General features: G+C 39.3%; 1 protein-coding gene across 5 annotated transcripts in view; it reads left to right on the forward strand.

The window, feature by feature from the left end:
* The window catches only part of Sacs (sacsin molecular chaperone), an 86,348-nt gene that overhangs the window by 50,172 nt on the left and 13,077 nt on the right, over window positions 1–23,099 (forward strand). For 2 of the 5 annotated variants that reach the window (XM_045154589.1, XM_045154591.1), the window contains 3 exons: window positions 841–2,332; window positions 3,188–3,279; window positions 19,336–19,362. In XM_045154589.1, the coding sequence (XP_045010524.1) occupies window positions 841–2,332; window positions 3,188–3,279; window positions 19,336–19,362 (1,611 nt within the window). Of the gene's footprint in view, window positions 1–840; window positions 2,333–3,187; window positions 3,280–16,295; window positions 16,400–19,335; window positions 19,363–23,099 lie in introns of those variants that run through there. The other 3 variants (XM_045154592.1, XM_045154593.1, XM_045154590.1) reach the window with 3 other exon arrangements.

Here is a 23,099-nt window from a genome sequence, read left to right on the forward strand (position 1 = left end):
GAACTCAATCTAGAAACTTCCCAGACATATCCAGAGATTTGTCTCCTAGATCCCATCAAGTTGACAGTAAAAATGAACCATTACAGGATAAGGATTTCTTTTGATATGATTAAGTCTGACACATCTAGTTTTTCTACCAGTGTTGAAGTATCACTTTGATCTTTGGTTGAGAACAGGGAAAGCAATGGGTATCAGTTTAGGGACCATGCTGTACAATGAGGATCTTGAAGGACTGTAGTTAGGCTCAGTGTGGCTTACACTGGAGAGCTTGCTGAGTGATTTGATGGCTAGAATTACTTGCATTATATTTCTCTCCCCATAGTTTTTTTTATAGTTGACAATTTAAGTTGTGAGCCAAGGGTATACCTACCTGTCTGTTTAATTGGACTCTTGTGACATGGGTATCAACATCTTCTGTTGAATGATTTTTTTTTTTTTTTTTTTTTCCAGGTAGGGTCTTACTCTAGCCCAGGCTGACCTGGAATTCACTGAGTTCCAGGAATTCAGGATGGCCTTGAACTCATGGTGTTCCTCCTACCTCTGCCTCCCAAGTGCTGGGATTAAAGGCATGTACCACCATGCCCAGTTTGTTTAATGAATACTTGAAGACAGGTTTCATAAAAATCATGGAAGTTTCTATGCCTGGCACTTAACTAGATTGAATGAAAAGATAAATCATTATTTCTCACGTTCAAAGTATTAGGTTTGTTTTTTGAATTATGTGATGATTCATATTTTTCCTGTATTGTATTTTGATGGTAATTGTAGTTTTGTTAAAGCTGTAATTATAAGTTTGCATTAAACTTTTGAGTGGATCATAATTCATTTTTTTCTTTATAGATGTTCCTTGTATCTTTAGTGGTGATCAGATTGGAATGTTAGATCCACATCAAGCACTTTTTGGTCCTCATGAGTCAGGCCAATGTTGGAATCTCAAAGATGACAGCAAAGAAATCAGTGAGCTTTCTGACCAATTTGCACCCTTTATTGGTGTTTTTGGAAGCACCAAGGAGACATTTACAAATGGAAGTTTTCCAGGGACATTTTTCCGTTTTCCTCTTCGCTTGCAGCCTTCTCAGCTTAGTAGCAATCTCTACACCAAACAGAAGGTTCTTGAGTTGTTTGACTCTTTCAGGGCTGATGCAGACACTGTGCTGCTTTTCCTGAAGAGTGTGCAGGATGTCTCTTTACATATCCGAGAAGCAGATGGGACAGAGAAGTTGGTATTTAGAGTGACTGCGAGTGAGAATCAAGCCCTGAAACATGAACGGCCAAATTCTGTCAAGATTCTGGAAACAGCTATAAGTAACTATTGTGAGAAGATCCCAAGCAATAGCATCACCTGTGTAACATACAACATAAACATAGTTTTAGAGGATGACAGCACTAAGGATGCCCAGAAGACATCATGGTTGGTGTGTAACAGTGTGGGTGGGCGAGGAATTAGTAGTAAACTAGATTGTTTAGCTGATGAACTAAAATTTGTCCCTATCATTGGAATAGCCATGCCTTTATCAGGAAAAGATGAAGAAAAAGGAGCAATACCTGATTTCTCAGGAAAAGCATTTTGTTTTCTTCCTTTACCTCCTGGTGAGGAAAGCAGAACGGGTCTCCCAGTTCATATCAGTGGGTTCTTTGGCCTGACTGACAACCGCAGGAGCATAAAATGGAGGGAGCTGGACCAGTGGAGAGATCCTGCAGCCTTATGGAATGAGTTTCTTATAGTGAATGTTGTCCCCAAGGCTTATGCTACTCTGATTCTAGATTCAATAAAACGCCTGGAGACAGAAAAGAGCTCCGATTTCCCTTTGTCAGTTGATGTCATCTATAATCTCTGGCCAGAGGCCAGCAAAGTAAAGGTGCACTGGCAGCCAGTGTTGGGGCCTTTGTTTAATGAACTATTCCAGAATGCTGTGATTTACTCAATTAGCAGTGAGTGGGTCAAGCTGGAGCAGGTATACTTCTCAGAACTTAATGAAAGTTTGGAATACACAAAATCAGTGCTCAACTACCTCCAGAGCTCAGGGAAGCAGATTGCCAAGGTACCAGGAAATCTAGCTGCTGCTGTTCAGTTCAGTGTCACCACCACCTCCAGTGTGACACCTGTGAGGAAGGTGACACCTACCCTGGTGCGGCAGGTGCTGAGAAAGTGCGCACACCTGGGCAGTGCTGAAGAAAAGCTACACCTTCTAGAATTTGTGCTTTCCGACCAAGCCTACAGTGAACTTCTTGGGCTGGAGCTGCTGCCTTTACAAAATGGGAATTTCATCCCCTTCTCCTCATCTGTGTCAGATCAAGACGTTGTTTATATCACCTCAGAAGAGTACCCAAGGTAGAGCTCTTGCCTCAGTTGCTGGTTTACTTAGTGGTCCCTACCTTGCACACATTGAAAGTCTTCTTACTTCAAAATTCATCAGGTGTCTGTGTGGATGGTATGATTAGGAAAGCTTTTCATGAAATACTTCATTAAAAATATTAAAGAATACAGTTCATAGTTTAAAATGAAAAGACATTCTAGCATTATCATTTAAGAAATTGCCTACAAGCTGGGTATACTTCTATACTCCTGCATTCCTAGCTACGTGGAATGTCAAGTTGGAGGACTGTTTGAGCACAGGAATTCCAGGGCAGCATAGTAAGACCTGCTTCAAAAACACCAAAATAAAACAGAAAACTTGACTTACTCAGGTAGTTATTTTTCCATAACAGAATGCTAAAAATAGTGATTATAAAGTGCTAATATTAAATAGGTAAGATTAATCAATAATAAATTGATGAAATGTAAAATACTAAGTAACTCTTTTTCTTTTGTACTTTTGAATAGGGCATCACTGTATAGCTCAGGCTTCTGTGCAACTGTCAATCCTGCCACTTTAGCCTCTGGTAGTGGCCAACAAGAGTGCACTACCACAATGGGTTTTACTAAGCAACTTTTCAAGACTAAGAGTGTCTAGTGACATTTTGGAGTGTAAGATTGAGATGTTGTGAATATTGTTGAATTTATGTGATACAAGATGCTCTCTTATTTTAAAGCAAAGTCTAGACAATGTAGTTTGGTTTGATGCATACATTATAATTTATGAAAATAAAACTGCTAGTTTAGCAGGTTCAAAATTGTATGATGGATTTTTTTTTAATCCTTAGAATTGGGAGAAGATTATAACTGCTGTATACCTTTCACTTTTAGGTCCCTTTTCCCTGCTCTTGAAGCAAGATTTCTTTTGGAGAACTTAAAGCCTCATCTTCTAGCTGCTTTAAAAGAAGCTGCCCAAACCCGAGGTAGTATGGTTACTTAGTATTTAAAAAAAAAATCTCTCTGCAAAGATATAAACAGTTTTTAAAAGACTTCTACTAATAATTATCTGTTTTAGACCTATAAATCAACTTTTTTATGTAGTTCAATCTAATAGAATTATATAATATTTCAGTACTAGGTCTAGCATCTAAAAGAATTCAAAAATAGTGTTGTAATTAAGAACTTTTCCTGTCATGGTCTGATGGTAGCTATGTATAGAAGGCTTATCTTAACCTGCATAGTGCTTTATATTTTTCTAGTGCTCTATATTTCTTTTCTAATCTTCCTATCTTTGACTTAATCTTCCTGTTTTAGACTTGTAGTTTTTGTGATCGTATTAGAAAAATGTGATCAACTTCCAAGGAATGTGGACTGATAAATCAAATCCCAAGTGTTGTTAGGAAAGGGCATTCAGGGGACCAAAGAAAGTCACAGATGACATATTAGGAATTATTTTGGGAAACAATAATTTTGGGGGGAAAATCACCATAGTTCTGGTGTGATATTATCTTTGAACTTTTGTAACTATCTCTTCCTTTATAAAATCTGTTGTCTGGACCTTTGCAGAATTAAATATTCACAAATTTCTGGCTTATTTTCACTGGTGAGCATATTCATTCTGATGTGTCTTGTGTGGCATATGCTCTTTTCAGGAAAAGCTGTTAGTCATTATGCATTTCAATTCATTATACTATATATGAAAGGATTTGGAACTTGGCAGGCAAATGAAATTGGAGTTAAAATGAGACTAAAAGAAAATGAGTCTGTATGTATTGTTTGCCACAAACATGTTTGGCTGTAAGAGAGTCATGGCGAGACTGGTTTCCAGTATGTAGATACCCCATTTATTGTGAATTGTCTTCTTCAAACAATCTTTTCTGGTGGTCTGATCTTTGATTCATACCTCTGGCTCATTCCTCCCTTCTGTTTTCCTTTTCATAATTGTATTATATTTTTGCGTTTTTATTAAATAAAAAATCCTTAATTAAAAATCGTATATAATCCCCTCCCCTATCTATGATCTCTATCTTCCTCCAGTGAACCCCAAGTTTTTTTTTTATCATTTTCTCTTTTAAAAAAAATATTTGCTATCTATTAGAGAGAGGGGAGGAGGGAGGGAGGGAGGAAGAGAGAGAAAATAGGCACACCAGGGCCTCTACTGCAAACGAACTCAGATGCATGCATGACCTTATGCATCTGGCTTACATGGGTATTGCGGGAATAGAACCTGGGTCCTCAGGTTTCTCAGGCAAGTGCTTTAACCACTAAGACATCTTTCCAGCCCCTGATCGCACTTCTGTATGATTTTTATTTTTTGCTAACTCTCCATCATACATGACAGCCCACTGGTAGGCCCAATGTTATGAAGGCCTTGTGCAGATAGCCACTGTGAGGTCTTGAATACAATGACCACTTTATGTCTTAGAGGTACCATTCTAAAGCATCTCTCCCATGCTTAGGCTCTTTCATTCTTTCCACCTTCTTTTCTGCTATAGTCCCTTAGCCATTGAAGGTTGTGATAGACCTGTGATGTTAAGTGCTGAACACTCAACTGTCACTTCTCAGCACTTTGAGTCTCCTTAGCAGTTACTGTCACTTGAAAAGAGAGATTTCCTTAACCAAAAGTAAGAGTAGCACTAATATACATATATAAATATGAGCATTTAGAGGACAGTTTGGTGGGCATAACATATACATAGAGTCAAGCAGTAGTAACAACTACCCCCCCATTGGAGTCAACTTCACATTGTTGGCAGAGGACACCCAATCAAGAGCGACTTGTTGGAGGAAAGAGTTTATTTTGGCTTACCGATTCAAAGGGAAGCTCCATGATGGCAGGGGAAAATGTTGGCATGAGCAGAGGATGGGTATCACTTCCTGGCATCAGATGGACAACAGCAACAGGAGAGTGTGCCAAATATTGGCCAAGGGGAAGCTAGCTCTAACACCCATAAGCCTGCCCCCAACAATACATCACCTCCAGGATGCTCCAATTCCCAGATTGCCACCAGCTGGGGACCTAGCATTCAGAACACATAAGTTTATGGGAGACACCTGAATCAAACCACCACATTCTGACTCTGGTCCCTATAAACTGATAACCATCTATGATGTAAAATGCAGCGCATTCAGTCCAGCTTTAAAAGTCCCCATAGTTTTTATCAATCCCAATGATGTTCAAACATTCCCATAGTCTATAACTGAGCCATAATACTGAAAAAAGACCCATAGTGGCACAGAATAAACATTCACACTGCAAGGGATGGCACTGGACATAGCAAAGAAATACTCAGCCAATACAAGATTGAAAACAAACAGGGAAAACTCTGTAGCTCCAAGTCTCACAACTCTAGTGAGTGACAAGTTTACAAGTCCTATAAGTCTCACCAGTAATGAGTCTCTCATTGCTTTATGGGGGACATCCGAATTAAACCACTACACCCTGCTTCTAGGGTTTTTGATTTTCCCAGCCATAGGCTTTTGCTTAGATTTTCAGTATCAGACATGAAGTCCTTCCAGTGGAGCAGGTCTCAGATTGGATTAGCAACCGTTCCTCCCATAATAGAAATGCCACTGTTGCACTAGTGGGTGCATCGTGCCTGGGTGGCCACTTGTATAGCTTGCAGAGTCAGTTGCTTGTTAAGGTCGCTCATAACTTCTCCAGCAGGCTGCATAGCACTTTCTAAGACTATGGCAGCTAGTCAGTGGGTCAGCTAGTCAGCTTCCATATCATTTCTAGCTTTATTTCTTAGTGTCCTGCAATAAGTATGTGATATCTTCAGCACTAGGATCTTACCATCTAATTCTAGTGGGCATCCAAGAACCTTGGTAATTGTCTGTATTATTTTAGGGATCTCAGAGGCCTCGCTGAGTAATACCTCAATGGGAGGCATCCTAATCCTGGCAGTAAAATTTTTACGATAGCCTATGGCTTCTGGACATAGGATTCATACCCCATTAGGTTACTTCTGCCCAAATTACCACTTTTTAAAAACTTAAAAAATTTTTTTTTTTGAGGTAGGATCTCACTCTAGCTCAGGCTGATCTGGAATTCACTCTGTAGTCTCAGGGTGGCCTTGAACTCACTATAATCCTCCTACCTCTGCTTCCCTAGTGCTGGGATTAAAGGTGTGCACCATCATACCTGGCTCAAAAACTTAAGTATTTTTTTTTTTTTTTTGTTCACTTTATTTGAGAGTGACAGAGAGAGAAAGAGGCAGAGAGAGAGAATGGGGGCACCAGGGCTTCTAGCCACTGCAAACGAACTCCAGACACATGCACCCCTTTACGCTTCTAGGCATCAAATCGAGCCTTGAACTGGGGTCCTTAGGCTTCACAGGCAAGCGCTTAACCACTAAGCCATCTCCAGCCCTTAAGTATTTTTTAATTAACCAAGAAATAGGTTTCCACAGGGTTATTTATAACCTATTTAGTTTTGATTAACTCACTTACCACTTCCTCTTCCCCTCCATTCACCCCCTGATCCCCTTTAAACCATTCCACCCCTCGTAGTCCTCTCTTCTGTATAACATATCTACTGTATCTTCCCCTTAAGTCCTTCCCTCTCCTCCCTCCCTCATGTGTCCTTCCTACCTTCCTGGCTTCTACTATCGACTCTTCTCCAACTCACACACAAATCTAAAACTTTTTTTTTTTTTTTTCCTGGTTTTTCGAGGTAGGGTCTCACTCTGGCTCAGGCTGACCTGGAATTCACTATGTAGTCTCAGGGTGGCCTCGAACTCTAGGCGATCCTCCTACCTCTGCCTCCCGAGTGCTGGGATTAAAGGCGTGTGCCACCACGCCCGGCTAAAACTTTGACTCTAGGATCTACATATGAGGGAGAGTGTATGGCATTTGACTTTCTGAGCCTAGGTTACCTTACTTAATATAATCTTTTTCAGATCTATTTGTTTTCCTGAAAATTCGTAATTTCAGTTTTTAAAAATATTTTTTAATTTCATTTTTATTTATTTATTTGAGAGCGACAGAGAGAGAAAGAGGCAGATCGAGAGAGAGAATGGGTGCGCCAGGGCTACCAGCCACTGCAAACGAACTCCAGACCTGTGTGCCCCCTTGTGCATCTGGCTAACGTGGGTCCTGGGGAACTGAGCCTTGAACCTGGGTCCTTGGGCTTCTCAGGCAGCTCTTAACTGCTAAGTCATCTCCCCAGCCTATAATTTCAATTTTCTGTATTGGTGAATAAAACTCCATTGTGCATATGTACATCTTCATTCTGATAGATATCTAGGCTGGTTCCTTTCCATGGCTTTTGTGAAAAGAGCAACAGTAAATGTTGATGAGTACTTATCTCTGTGGCCAGGAATGGTATAGTGGAGTCATATGGTAGGTCTATTTTTAGCTGTCTCAAAAACCTCCACATTTCTTTCCATAATGGCTGTATCAGTTTATGTTCCCACCAACAATGCAGAAGGGTTCCGCTTTCCCCATACCCTCAAAAGCATGTGTTGTCATTTGACACCTTTTTTTTTAGTTTTTTTTTTTTTTTTCTCCCCCAGAGGCTGGATCTCACTCTAGCCCAGGCTGACTTGGAACACACTCTGTAGCTCCAGGATGGCCTCAAATTCACATTGATCTTCCTTCCTCAGGGTCTGAGTATTGGGATTGAGGCATGTGCTACCATGCTGGGCTTCATCTGACTTTTTGATATAGCCATTCTGACTGGAGAGAGATAGAAACTCAAAGTAGTTTTAATTTGCATTTAACTTGGCCATTTGTATCTCTTCTTTTGTGAATCTTTATTTAGTTCTATAGCCCATTTTAATTTGATTTTATTATTTAGTTGAGTTCTTTGTGTATTCTAAATATTAATCTTCTGTTAGATATATAGCTGGCAAAGATTTTCTCCCATTCTGTAGGTTGCCTTTTTGCTTGATTAACAGTATTCTTTGCTGTACAAATGTTTTTTTTGTTAGTGTTGTTTTGTTTTTAATTTCATGTGGTCCCATTGAATGATTAGTGGCCTTATTTCCAGAATGACTGGAGTTTTGTACAGAAAGTCCTAGCCTACTTTTCCCTCTGGCAGCCTCAGAGATTGAGGTCTACAATTAAGGTCTGTGATGCATTTGGAGTCAATTCTCATGCACGAAGAGAGATAAGAATCTAGTTTATTCCTCTCCAGATAGATATCTAGTTTGCCCAGTACCATTTATTTTTTTTTTAATTTTGAAATTTTTATTTATTTATTTGAGAACGACAGACAGAGAAAGGCAGATAGATAGAGAGAATGGGCGTGCCAGGGCCTCCAGCCACTGCAAATGAACTGCAGATGTGTGCACCCCCTTGTGCATCTTGCTAACATGGGTCCTGGGGAATCAAGCCTTGAACCCTGGTCCTTAGGCTTCACAGGCAAGTGCTTAACTGCTAAGCCATCTCTCCAGCCCCCAGTACCATTTCTTACAGGGACTGTTCTTTCCTAGTGAATATTTTTGGCATATTTATCAAAAATCAAATGGTTGTAGCTGTCTGGGTTTATGTCTGGATCTTCAATTCTCTTCCATTGATCTACATGTTTCATGTCAGTACCATGCTGTTTTGTTAATCTGGCATTACTCCAGCCTTATTTTTGTTGCACAGGGTTTCTTTGGCTATCTGAGTTTTTGTGTGCTTCTAAATAATTGTAGGATTGTTTGTTCTGTTTCAGTGAATAATGGCATTGGAATTTTGATAGGGATTGCATTAAATCTGTAAATTGCTTTTGGCAATGAAGGAGGAGAAGTAACTTTTTATAAACAGGCTCAGAGGCCCACAGAGAAAAAGGAGATGCCACCCAGCATGCCCCGGTAGGAGTAGGATCCACATCTGATCCAGTGTCAACTAACGTAGCTGCAAGCAACACTCCTCAGCTCGAACTTCCTGCTTCTTCCTCAGCTCAGCCAAGGACTGGCCCCTCCCAATCAGGTAGTTCCTTCTAAGTTAGCCCTTTGAGTCCACAAACCATTCATGTCTCTCCTTGCACACCTGAATCTGATATGACTCACTCTAATTGGATGTATGATCTATATAAGGGAGCATATAAGGGTAAGCTTTCTTTTCTTCCTGTGATTTTGTATGAACACCAGTGTGTCTAAGTCTGTTTCTCCCCCTCCCAGCCTGGTTGGAAAGTGGGGAGCACGTCTTTTCACCTGGGTATTTTCCTGATTGCCTTCTACATGTGTCTTGTTTTGGAGTGCTTTCTCACTTTGTTTCATGTATGATCTTTGTTTGATTTCTTTCACTATTTATTAATCCCATCTGCTGTTTTATGTGAAGGTGACATTTTGGGTCTTCTGTTTTGCCTTCCATGTGTGGGTGTGGGTGACTCCTCCAGAGCCCTCCTACCCCAAAGATTTCTCTGTGATGGAGTGTCTCTCCATCTCCCCTCTCCCTTTCCATCCAGGCATGGAGGAGAATTGTCCTCTGGCTTGAGTCTTTCAGCTAGACTCCTCCTTAGATCTAATTCCCTATATAGTAAATCTCATATTTCATAATTTCTCCCTAAAAAAACTTAATTATTCATAATTTACCATTCTTAGAGTTCACAGATCTGGAAGGGTGGGGAACTTGCCCAAGTCTCCAAATCCACATCAGTATGGTAGTTATTTTTTTTTTACAATATTTATTCTTCCAACCCATAAACATGGGTGTCTTTCATTTTCCTTTCTGTCTTGAGTGTTTTTTTTTTTTTTTGTTATTGACAACTTCCATAATTGTACACAATATCCCATGGTAGTTCCCTCCCTCCCCCCATTTTCCCCTTTGAAACTTCACTCTCCATCATATCCCCTCTCCCTCTCAATCAGTTTCTCTTTTATTTTTATGTCATGATCTTTTCTTCCTATTATGATGATCTTGTGTAGGTAGTGTCAGGCACTGTGAGGTCATGAATATCCAGTCCATTTTTTGTCTCAAGGAGCACATTGTAAGGAGTCCTACTCTTCCTTTAGCTCTTACATTCTTTCTGCCACCTCTTCCGCAATGGACTGTGAGTCATGGAAGGTGTGATTGAGATATTTCAGTGTTGAGCACTCCTCTATTACTTCTTCTTAGCACCAAGGTGCCTTCTGAGTCATCCCAAGGTCATTGCCATCTGAAAAGAGAAGGTTCTCTAACCAAAAGTGAGAGTAGCATTAATATATGGTTATGAACCTTAAGAGAAGTACTTACTGGGCAGTTTGGTGAGCATAGTGTATATATTTAGCCAGACAGCAGCAGATGTTACATGCCTAGGGCTCATGACTACTCCTGTTGTAGGTTTTCAGTATCAGGGATGTGTTCCCTTCCATGGAGCAAGCCTCTAGTCAAATTAGAGGGTGGTTGGTTGCCCCCATAACAGACTTGCCACTATTGCACCTGCTGGCTCATTTGGCCTGGCTGGCAAAATATAAGGTTTGCAGTGTCCACTGTTGGGTTTCTTCACTGGTGACCTCTCACTTCCATTGAACTGCATGCTGTGTGGCTTTTTCCAACTTTTTGTCAGCTGATCTACGTGAAGGAGGTTTTCAGCTCCAGCAGGATTTCTTAGGGGACCTTGTAGCCCAAGTATTATGAATCTTCAGCAATAGGGTCTTACCTTCTATTCCTGGTGAGAAACCAAAGGCCTTGGCAATGGCCTGCAATGTTTTGGAGGCATCAGGGACTTCCCTGGCCAACAACTCACTGGACAGCATCCCATCCCTGGCACTGAAAATTTTCTAGTAACAATCTATGGTTCCTGTGTGTTCCATTGTCTAAACAAGTAGGTTTCCATGTGACTTTTTTTTCCCTTTGTCTTTTCAAGGTAGGGTCTCACGCTAGCCCAGGCTGACCTGGAATTCACTATGGAGCCTCAGGGTAGCCTTGAACTCATGGTGATCCTCCTACCTCTGCCTCCTGAGTGCTGGGATTAAAGGCATGCACCACCATGCCCAGCCCATATGACTTACTTTTATCCTCTTAGATTTTGATTAGCCCTCCCTCTACCTTTCCTTTACTCAGTCTCTTCCCCTGACCTCACTTAGGTCTGTTTATCCCCATTACTCTGTTCTTCTACTTACATATATACAATATACAATATACAATATACAATAACATCCTATTAAGCCCCCCCTTTCTTTCCTATTCCCTTTATATATCCTTTCTAGCTTACTGGCCTCTGCTACTGAGTTTTCTTCCTACTCACACAGAAGTCCAATCATTTGTAGCTAGGATCCACATATGAGGGAGAACATGTGGCGCTTGGCTTTCTGGGCCTGGGTTACCTCACTTGGTATAATCCTTTCCAGATCCATCCATTTTCCTGCAAATTTTATAACTTCGTTTTTCTTTACCGCTGAGTAGAACGTCATTGTGTAAATGTGCCACATCTTCATTATCCACTCATTAGTTGAGGGACATCTAGGCTGGTTCTGTCTTGAGTGTTTTAACATTTTCATTTTAGAGGTCTTTCATTTCTTTAGTTATTTCACTTATTTTTGAGGAGATATATAAGTGGGTTTGTTTCCCTGGTTTCATCCTCAGCATGTTATCTTTGGTATGAAGAAAGGCCACTGATTTTTATGTGTTAATTTTGTGTCCTGCTACTTTGCTGAAAGGGTTTGTCAATTCTGTTTTCTGGTAGTGCTGGCTGTGGTGGCTCATTGCTTTAAACCCAGCAGTAGGGAGGCTGAGTAGGAAGATCACCATGAGTTTGAAGCCAGCCTGGGCAAGTGTGAGATCTTGCCTCAAAAACCAAACCAAACCAAACAACAACAAAAAGTTAAGTGTTTTTTGGTGTAGTTGTTATGTAATTATATAATATGTCATGGGCAAATAAAGATTATGTGACTCCTTTTTTCTTTTTTAAAAATATTTTATTTATTTATTTGACAGAGAAAGAGGGAGAGAGAGAGAATGGGTGCTGCAGGGCCTCTAGCCAGTGTAAATGAATTCTAGACATGTGCACCCCCTTGTGCATCTGGCTGATGTGGGTCTTAGGGAATTGAACCTGGGTCCTTTGGCTTTGCAGGCAAGTACCTTAGTCACTAAGCCATCTCTCCAGCCCCTTCTTTTCTTATTTATATCCCTTTTCTTTGTATCTTAATGTTGAAGCTAAGACTATGTTAAATAAGAATGGAGAAATTGTCTTGTTCCAGATTTTAGAGGCAATACTTCAAGTTTTCCCCTCTTCACTATAATGTTGGCTGTAGATTTGTCATATATAGCCTGTATTTTGTTAAGATATATTTTTTTTCACTTCTCATTATCTTAAGGACATTGATCTTTAAGGAATATTGAATTTGTCAAATACCTTTTCTGCATCTATTGAGATTACAATATGGATTTGTCCTTGAATCTACTAACATGGTATATTACATTACTGATTTGTGTATGTTGAACCATCCCTACATCTTTGGAATAAAATTCATGTGGTCAGAGTGAGTGATCTTTCTGATGTGTTCTTATTTTCTTTTTGCCAGTATTTTCTTAAGAAAGTTTACATCTATGCTCATGATGGAGATTGGTCTATAATTCTTTTTTTGTTGTGTCTTTTCCTGATCTTGGTATTAGGGTGATATTGGTTTCATACATGGAGTTTGTTAGTGTTCCTTCCTTTTCTCTTTTATGGAAAATCTTACAAAGTTTTGACGTTAGTTCTTTGAAGGTCTAGTAAAATTCATTAGTGTGTCTATCTGGTCCTGAAGAGTTTTTAATTGGGAGATTTTTTCTTATGATTTCTTTGATTTTACTTGTTATAGGTATGTTTAAATGGTTTATCTCATCTTGAAGTAATTTTGGTAGGTCAAATCTGTCATCCATCCATACACTTAAGAAACCAAAAAAATATACTGATAAAAGACCTAAATTTGCATGCCATTCCTACCAATATTTGGATTTTTTTGGTACATATATGTAATATGTGGTATGTGTGTGTGGTGTTTGCATGTATGTGTGCAAATGTGCATGTAGATGCATGTCCCTGTGCACACATGCAGAAGCTGGGGGATGTTCAATGTCCTCCTCTGTCTATCTCTCTACTTTTTTTTAAATTGATTTATTTGAGAATGATAGACACAGAGAAGGCAGATAGGGAGAGAGAGAGAATGGGCACGCCAGGGCCTCCAGCCACTGCAAACGAACTCCAGTTGTGTGTGCCCCCTTGTGCATCTGGCTAACGTTGTGGGTCCTGGGGAATCAAGCCTCGAACCAGGGTTCTTAGGCTTCACAGGCAAGTGCTTAATCACTAAGCCCTCTCTCCAGCCCATATTACTATTTTTTTTTTTTTTTTCGAGGTAAGGTCTCACTCTAGCCCAGGCTGACCTGGAATTCACTATGGAGTCTCAGGGTGGCCTTGAACTCACGGCGATCCTCCTACCTCTGCCTCCCGAGTGCTGGGATTAAAGGCGTGAGCCACCACGCCCGGCTCATACTACTATTTTTAACAAAGAACTGATAAAACGGACTTGGGAAGGATAAATTATGAATTTTTGAGTTTATTTGGTGAGAAATCATAATTTGTGAGTATTATTTAAGGGAAATTGATAGCTAGAGAAAGGGTTGAGCAGTTTTGCACTTGTGGAATATGGGGTGTAGAAGCCCTTTCAAATAACAGACCAGAGGATTAAGAAGTGAAGGACTCAGAGATCAAAGATAAATCTTACATATAATCAGAGTGACATAAATAGAAGGCATGAAGAAAAGTACCCAAGTCAAAGGATACATACTGTCTTCTTCCCAGCCAGGCTGATCCCAGCCAAGCTGGGAAAGAGAGACTGACTCAAGTGGATGCTCAGGCTAAGTCACAGGACAAAAGAAAGAGAAAGGGCCATTGGGTGACCTCCTTTGTATGGTTCACACATCGCCAAGATCTGATTGGTTTGTGGATTCAAGAGGTCTGAGCTGAAGAAGCAGGGAAGTTCCTGCTGGGCATGTCACTGGCAGCCATCTTGGAGAGACAGGATTAGACCCAAGTTTCAGTTTTACCAAGGTGGACAGAATGGCATCTCTTTGTGCCCTCTTTGGGCTTCTGTCTCTTAACTTCCTGAAGGAAGCTAGCTTTCTCCTATTTCTCCTTCACTAGGGCTGAATTTGTGTAGCTACTGTTACCAGTGAATTATATCTTCCCATGTTTTCTTATGAATCTTTCTTTTAGTTCTAAGAACTACTGTAAGACAGGTTTGGTGGAAATACATCCTTGTAGCCTTTTAGTTTATATCTTTTTCTTTTAAATTTTTTAAAAAATTATTTGCACATACACACACGCAGAATTTCTTTGTCTTTATTTCTAAGGGATAGCTTTATACTGTGTACAGTATTCATTTTTGGTAGTAACCCCTCTCATCACCTGGTACTATGAAAATTTCATGCCACTTTCAAGCTTGTAAGGTTTTTGCTAAGAAGCCTGCTATGAAGCAAATTTTAACTGCTTATACCTTGATTCTTCTGTCTTGCTTTTGGAGAGTCTTCTCAGAGCTTGATTATAGTATGTCTTAAGGTAGACTTAATTGAGTGAAATGTGACTGACCTTCCACTGCCTGAATATTTGTAAACTTCAGTGGGCTTAGAAAGCTAGTGTATTATCCCTTTAAATGAATTTTCTTTTGCTTTGTCATTCTCAAGAGAACCTTGGAAACGTGAATGTTTGCTTTTTTACTGCTGTCTCAAAGCTCCCTAAGAGTTCTTTAGTTCTTTGTTTTTTCTTCTTCCTTTTCTTTAATCCTACAGCTGTGTTTTCAGATAGCTTGTTTTCTGTCTGATTTTTTTCTGCTATTGATGCTTTTGTCTGGTTTTTAATTTTGCTTAATGTATTTTTCCGTTCAAATGAATAGCTTTAAGTTTGGGAAACCCTTCCTGAATAAATAGCTCTCATTTCTGTGTTAAGTTTCTCTGATTAATTTTTTTCTATTTTCTTGACGTCTGCCTCATTTTCACCATTAGGTGAGGTCATGGTCCTCAAAAGTTCTTTTAAATCTTTCCTTTTCTTTTTTTTCTCTGTAATTTTCTTCCTTGCTTCCTTCTTTGTTCCCTCTCCTCTCTTCTCCTCTCCCTTCTCTTCTCTTCCCTCCCTCCTTCTCCTCTTCTCTCCCTTCTCTCTTCCCTCCTTTGTTTTTCTTAATTTTTTTTAACTTATTTGTATGCAAAGATAGAGAAAATAGGTAGAGACAGATAGAATGGCCATGACAGGGTCTCTGGCTGCTGTAGATGAACTCCAGATGCATGCACCATTTTGTGCATCTGGCTTTATGTGGATATTGGGGAATCAAGCCCAGGTTGTTAGGCTTTACAAGCAAGTACCTTAACCATTGAGCCCTCTCTCCAGCTCTTGTTTCTTTTTCTTTCTTCCTCCCTTGTTTTTTCCCTCCTCTCCCCTTTTATCTCCCCTCTTATTGAAGATTAAGCCTATGGTCTCACGCATGATAGCCCCCACCTTTTTCTTTTTAAGACAGGGTTTTGTAAGTTGCCAAGGCTGCCCTTAAACTCTGTGGCTAAGGTAGGATTTGAACTTGCAGTCCCTCAGCCTTCTAAGTAGCTGTGATTGCAGTGTGTATTTCCATGCCTAGATGTAGAATGTTTTCGATGGTTTTTGGCACATGACCATCTGATCATTTAAGGATTAAGTACTTATTCCAGTCTTTGTAAAACAGCTTTGTCAGTATCTGCCTTTTAATAAACTCTAAGCAGGTTATTTCTTTGAACCTGTTGTTGCTTCACTGTTTCTGCATCAGATGGTATCCAAAGTCTGGGGTTCTTACTCGTCTGCTGTTGGTTTGGTGTCACTGTTTCAGACCTTTGTGGCAGTTCAAGTTGAGTTTTGCTTTAGGTCCACAGTTCAGAGTAAACGGAGGGAATACTTAGACTGGGTAGATAGTCCATTCTTACAAGCCTGCTGAGGTCAAGGTAGGCACAAATGTCTCATCTGTAGTCCCTGACCTGTGTTCAGGCCCTCTGGGATTCTACTTGTCGCTAAGCAGACACACCATGGAGAGCCCAGACTCTTATGCCATGCCTGCAGCCACTCATACTCCCACTCTGTGTCACATTGCAGGTCTGTAGTCCTAGAAACCTGTGCAACACTGTGGGAGGATGAAGGTCCACACTGGTAATAGGTTGCCTTTTGGCAAGGCAGCCTCATACCCCACTATTGCTTCTTTTGACATCTCTCTGTACCTTACTCCTGCCTTAAAAAGTCCAAGGTAAATGCCTTTCTTTTGTTCTTGGATCTAAGTATATAGTCCATTCAATTCATTCTATCATCATTATTATTTTTAATCCATTATATTATGCTGCCATACTCTTGCTATGCTAGACTATGAAGTCTTAGTGAGCAGTACAATCATTATTTTTGTATTCCTGGAATCTGAGCAAGTGCCTGGTTGACACATTTGCTTGGAATATTAGGGACAGGGCTAAAACGGTAAAAGGCATATCCTGTCTTTTGCCTGTGATTTAGGATCTCTTTTTTTCAAGGAGTTTCTCCTATTATGATGCTTGTTCTCCACATATGTGAGAAAGTAGATCCTATGTTGCATCTTTAATTGAGAAGCTCAAGGAAATTGAAGGGGTTAGATGACTTGCCTGAGTTGCAGGTTATAGAGGTGGAGCCACAGTTGTGCTCTTCTTTACGTAACCACCACTACTACCACCACCACCACCATTATTATCATTACCTTTGGTATTTCAAGGTAGGATCTTGTTCTAGTCCATGCTGACCTGGAATTTGCTATGTAGTCTCAGCTGGCCTTGAACTCACAGTGTTTCGCCTACCTCTGCCTCCCAAGTGCTGGGATTAAAGGTGTGTACCACCATGCCTGACTTACCTAATTATTTTGTTTACAGGTTTACTTTATTTGTCATTTAAGTTACATGAGTAAATAGTTGAATGTCAGAAACTCAGGGAGAGTAGACTAGCTAGAAAAGCATGTAAATGGGTATTGGTTGAAACAAATAGACAAAAAAAAAATTCAGTTAAATAAGATAAATACCTATTAGATGGATTGGCACCAAGATCCCATGTATATGTATCTTAATTTTCAGATTTATTTCTTAGACACAATCTATTTCATAACCCAGGAGTTTTCTATAAACATGTATTTCTGTTTATGTATATCCCAACATCACACTAAATGAAATTAATGCAGTGATGAATAAAACTGGAGAATGTCACAGCTTATTAAGGTCTTCCCCATAAACTTATGTGCTCTGAATGCTAGGTCCCCAGTTTTGGAATTGGAGTCTCCTAAAGGTGATATTTTTGGGTGCAGGCTTATGGGTCTTATAGACAGCTTCCTCTTGCCAGTGTTTGGTGCACGCTCCTGCTGCTGATGTTGGCCAGGAGGTGATATTCACCCTTTGCTCTTGCCATCATTTTCTCTTGCCATTATGGAGCTTCCCCTCAAGTGTATAGGACAAAATGAACCCTTTCCTTGCACAAGCTGCTCTCGAACTGTGCCAGCAGTGCAAAGCTGACCCAAGTAAATCAATAATGTCATTCATGTGATGGGCACTTTGACAAGTGCTGAGAATTGGAATGGGCCCTTGGTGGTGGGTGACAAGTCAAGGAGCGTGTGCTAGTCTCACACATATAGGGGGAGACTCCAGCCTTCCTGTGTAGAGGGCTATCATATTTTCAGTGTTTACTTTGACTCGCTTATCCCATTGTACACTGCTTATTGCAGAGGTGATGATATCTCATGTATGTGTATATACATCTTCAGAAAATGTAGCATTTTTAGATACTGCCTCAGGTATCTAGATAGCTATATTCCCCAAGACTTGTGCTGTGAAAATGTTGGGGTTGCCATACCCACAGCTACATGTTGGAGGAAGAGAGCTGTCTTTGGCGAATATCTTCCTTCCAAGCCTACTGTCAACCACATTCAGGCCACTGTCATCAGTCCTTGAAACACAGGCATAACCTGTAGTGTCACCTTATGTCCATTCTTGTTTACTTGTTAACATAACATTACGAAGATTCGTCTTTCTAAATCATTCTACCATCTTTTAACTGAAAATCTTTGAAGGCTTCCCCTTTTTCTTACATAAAGCCAAAATCCTTAACATTGGCCATGAAGTTTTTTATTACCTGTCCATGGTCTTTTCCTGGGTATTATAAACATTCTGGTACATGGAAAGGTAAAATAAATACTTGCTGTTGTCCATTTATTTCCTTCATTTAATGTTTCCCTATCTTTCTCATATTTAGAGAACATACTGTCTTCTTGTCTGCTTTCTTCATTTCACTCATGGTACTCATTCACGCAGTCCATGCATGCTTCTATAGTACTGAGATCAGCACAGCATCACACCTGTGTGCTGTGTAATTACTTGTAATCCTTTATCTAGTTCTGGCCTTCCCCATAGATCATACAAGGTCTGAGACCACACCCAGGCATTCATTTCTAGTACTTTGGCACTTAGTATTGACTGACCGCTAAGTGCTTCCTCATGAGGTAAATCTGATGGCAGTACCTGTCTTTGCTGTCAGGTAGAGCATAAGGCACCGAATGCACAAACATCCCATATAGGTGTAACAGTATATTTGAGTTACCTTGGGCAGAGGAGAGTTAGTTAGTTGTCCATGGGGGACAGTCTTAGAAATTTTTGATTATTGATGGTTACAATAAGCAAACAGTATGATTATTTGATAAATTCTACCTTTTTCTATCAAAAACTCAGAATTAATTGTACATTTACTTTGCATAGATAATCAAAAGTTTATGAAATTATATTTCTTCGCTTTCTCCATTATTACTTGGACTCTCTGAATATTATGGGATGACAGTGTGTGTAAAAGGCTTACCAAATGGCTTTGTGGACAAAATGTAATTAATGCATATAAGGATGCATCATCCTGCTTTGCTTTCATTCTGAGCAAAATGTTATTTAATTTAGATTTAGTTTGCATTAGAATACAACATTAAACCTTAAATATACATTCTGCTATGTTTGGAGTTTAGTTTTTGGCTTTTACATAATGATCTGTAAAGAGTTTGCAACAACACTAAGATGCAGAATGATTTCTGTAGCGAGGATGTGAATTTTTGAAAATTCTGGACTTTCTAAGAATGAATTTAATTATATTCTAGCACAGCAACTTCTCTGGGGATATTCAGGTAGGATTACTGACTGCTGTGTTCATTTGAAGCCTGATTTTTCTGTTATTTGTTTGTTGAATCCTGTTCTTCTTTTTTTTTTTTTAACCTAAGTAGCTAGAAATTATGTCAGTTTTTGTTTCTGGTGGTAATAACTATTAAAGGAGAGAGGAAACTACTAATGTAACCCTTTGCTACTATAAATACTAAAACTATTTAAATGACTTGAAAGCCTTTATTTCATGTAACATTTAATCTCAAACAAAAGAAACATGCAGAGTTGCATTTTATGTTGTGGTTAAACCGGAAAGCATGACAGTGCACCTCTGTCCACAAATAACCTGATGAGAAAGGAAGGAAAGGAGTGAATTATGGTTTTGGTGAGTAGGGTTAAAGGCTTTATGGTGATTAGGAGTGAGTTTGAAGCCAGTTTGGGTAACTTAGCAAGAACCCCTCCTAACACAAAAAGTTTAAAGAGGACTGGAATATAGCTCAGTGATGAATGCTTGCTTAGTGTATTTAAGAGATGCTGGGCTCAAGGCTAGTGCCACAGGAAACAAACAAACCAGCCCCCAAAGACCAGAAGTCATTATGGTCAGTCCACAGTGAGTCAAGGTGGTATACAGGGAAGCAGTTGGGTCTCTAGGCTTGTTCTTGGGCCATGGCATTTTAGAGTGGGATGCTTCCAAAGGCCCCAGGGCCTGCAGTACCCACTGCTAGACTCCAGTGCTGGCTCAAGTATTTGCTGCCATGCAATAGACTGCCTTGTCTACTGTTTTATTTCTATTGCTTTTTCCTTTTTCTCTACTGTTGTTTCCTATAGTGCATCATTTAAGTGGACTACTACTATTTCACATATATTTATTACAAAGATTTGAATTGCTGTGTACATTAGAATATTATTAAAATTCACCATAGATCAGAGCTACCTTTGCCACTATATGTACCCCAGAAGCATAAAGATCTGCCATTGTAGTTGGAGCCTTAAATCAGCATTGTGCCCACTAGGGTGAGACACTGGTAAAATGTAGTGAACTCCCAGTTAATTAAAACTTTCAGGTGAATAAGAATATGGCTCATCATGTAAAGCACTTGCTCCTCAAGGCTGCGGACCTGAGTTTGAACCTCAGATCGCACACAGGAAGCTGTAAAGCTATTGTGGGCTTCTGTAATCCCAGCACGCTTGGAGTGAATGGGAGGCATACAGGAGAATTTTCAAGAGGCGTAGAAAACTTACAGACTAGCTAGCCTGGTTAGTTAATGCAGCAGTGATAATAGCAAAAGCAAAAACAGGAGGAGGGAACAGGGGAGGGAGCAAGGGAAAGAGGAACATCCTGTTTCAGATGAGGTGGAAGGGGAGTACCAGTACTTGAAAGTTGTTCTCTGACTTCCACACATGTGCTGTGGCATGGGTGTGTGCCTTCCCCTCTATATACACATCACACATATACACAGTTTAGGAATGAGACTTCTTAACTAAGTAAAACTTTAAGTAAACTGGTATTTCCTACCATGCTGTATTTATTCTCAAGGTTAGCACTGAACATAAACATAAAAATAACCCAAAACAATTAAAAAAGCACAGTCTCTAAACAGAGATTCATTGTCTTAAGTTTGTTTTCACCATAAAAGGGGATCCTTCCAAGTTATAATATGATTATACCTGGTAATAGTTTAGATAACATTTTTTCTGTTCCTAGGAATAATTTCACCATGATAGTTAACCTCTTGACATTAATGATAATTTATAAGGCCACAAACCCACAAGTCATTTATTAAAATGCCTAAAAATTATTTTGCTCATCCAAATAGAGGTACTTCAGTTGCTTGCTAACACAGGCCATGGAGTCTTTCTTATGTTAACATTTATTCTGTAGGGTTAAAAGCTAAACGTCTTTAACATAAAGTAGATAGAACTGGGGACTTCAAATTGAATCAGGTTAATGTATATTTTCTCTCTCCTTTACTTTCTGTTATGTGTTCTTTTTATTTGAGCATGACTGGTGTTAGTTGCATGCTACATGTGTGTGTATGTGTGTTGGCATTTTATTAATAATCAGATAATTTTCCTTAAGGTGAGTGTGTTTTAAAAAAAATTGTCAAATTCAATGCAAGGATGTTGGGCAGCGTTACCTAAGAAGGCATGTCATTTGGCAATTGACATAGAACATAGAATGATTACATACTTAATTTTTAGTTTTCTGAGTGTTCTGTATTTTAATTTCTAACTTGTTTGTTTGTCTCTTTTGCATTGGATCCTTGCTTTGCTTATAACTTGGATATTATGTTCATTAAGTTAATCCATTATTTTAAAAAAATAGTGTTATTTATTTGCAAGGGATGAGAGAATGGGCACTCCAGGACTCCCTTCCACTGCAAACCAACTCCAGATGCATGCACCACTTTGTGCATCTGACTGTGTGTAGGTACTGGGGAATTGAACCTGGGCTGGCAAGCTTTACAAACAAGCACCTATAGCCTCTGAACCATTTTCCCAGCCCTCATTAAATATTTTTAAGGGTAGTATTATATAATTATATCTTAATTGGGTCAATAACCCAAAGAAATTGAATTTATCATTCTGACAAAAATCTTTAAATTTTTGAAATATTACTACTTGAATTATATTGTCACATGATGTAGAAGTTATCTTCTGATGTGTAAGCCTTTGAAGGGATATTCTTCCTTGGGTAAAAATAATGATATATACAAGTTCCAAGGGCCTGAGATATGCTCCTTGTAACCTTGTTTTCCAGAGTTGCTTTTAGGGATCTAGAAGCCATATGACCATAAGGAAATAAAATAAATTGTTAGTTTCTACAGAATTGATTTTGAGATCCTTTTCCCTATATGTGCAAATACATACCTATTATAAATATTACACATATTCTAAGACACAAAATGAACTTAGAAAGAAATGTTAATTAATAAGTCCATGATAAAAATAAGTAATCTGTTCCTTCTAAATATATATATTATGAATACACACCCACACACACACACACACATACATGCACACACATACATACGTCTCTTAGCTTACAAACATCTAGAAGTAGAATTGTTCTGGTGGGAGAAAACTGCTGCCTTTATGCAATATCCTATATACTCACAATGCCCATACAGCATTTCTATAAAATCAAAGGACTCTGCCAAGCATATTTTAATAAACAGTAAGTAGATGGAATAATAATAAGTAGCTGCTACTGTATTTTGTGCATAAAATGTCTACACTTAGAATGTCAATTCCATTTCTTTTTCTAGATGAGTTCAAGTCCCACAAAGATTAATTATTACCCAATTACAACATCTGAATAGAGGTTAAAAGGAAACTATGTGAGATCCTTCATTTCAGAGAGCTTCTGAGAAGACTCAGCTTCTATGCTTTAACTTTGTATCCTCTGTCCTTCCCACTTAGCCCCACAGGTCTTGGAAACACAAAATAATCACAGAAGATATTTGAGTTTGCTTATCAGTATTTACCCTTAAATGAAAAATAATTTACGTGCCGGGCGTGGTGGCGCATGCCTTTAATCCCAGCACTCGGGAGGCAGAGGTAGGAGGATTGCCATGAGTTCAAGGCCACCCTGAGATGACAGAGTTAATTCCAGGTCAGCCTGGACCAGAGTGAGACCCTACCTCGAAAAACCAAAAAAAAAAAAAAAAAAAAAAAAATAATAATAATTTACGTAAACCTGTCTGTATTTTTTTGGTACTTTTATTTTTTGACAAATGAACTAGACATTGTTTTTCATGTT

This window comes from Jaculus jaculus, chromosome 7 (genome assembly GCF_020740685.1).
Source record: "Jaculus jaculus isolate mJacJac1 chromosome 7, mJacJac1.mat.Y.cur, whole genome shotgun sequence".
Classification (NCBI taxonomy): Eukaryota; Metazoa; Chordata; class Mammalia; order Rodentia; family Dipodidae; genus Jaculus; species Jaculus jaculus.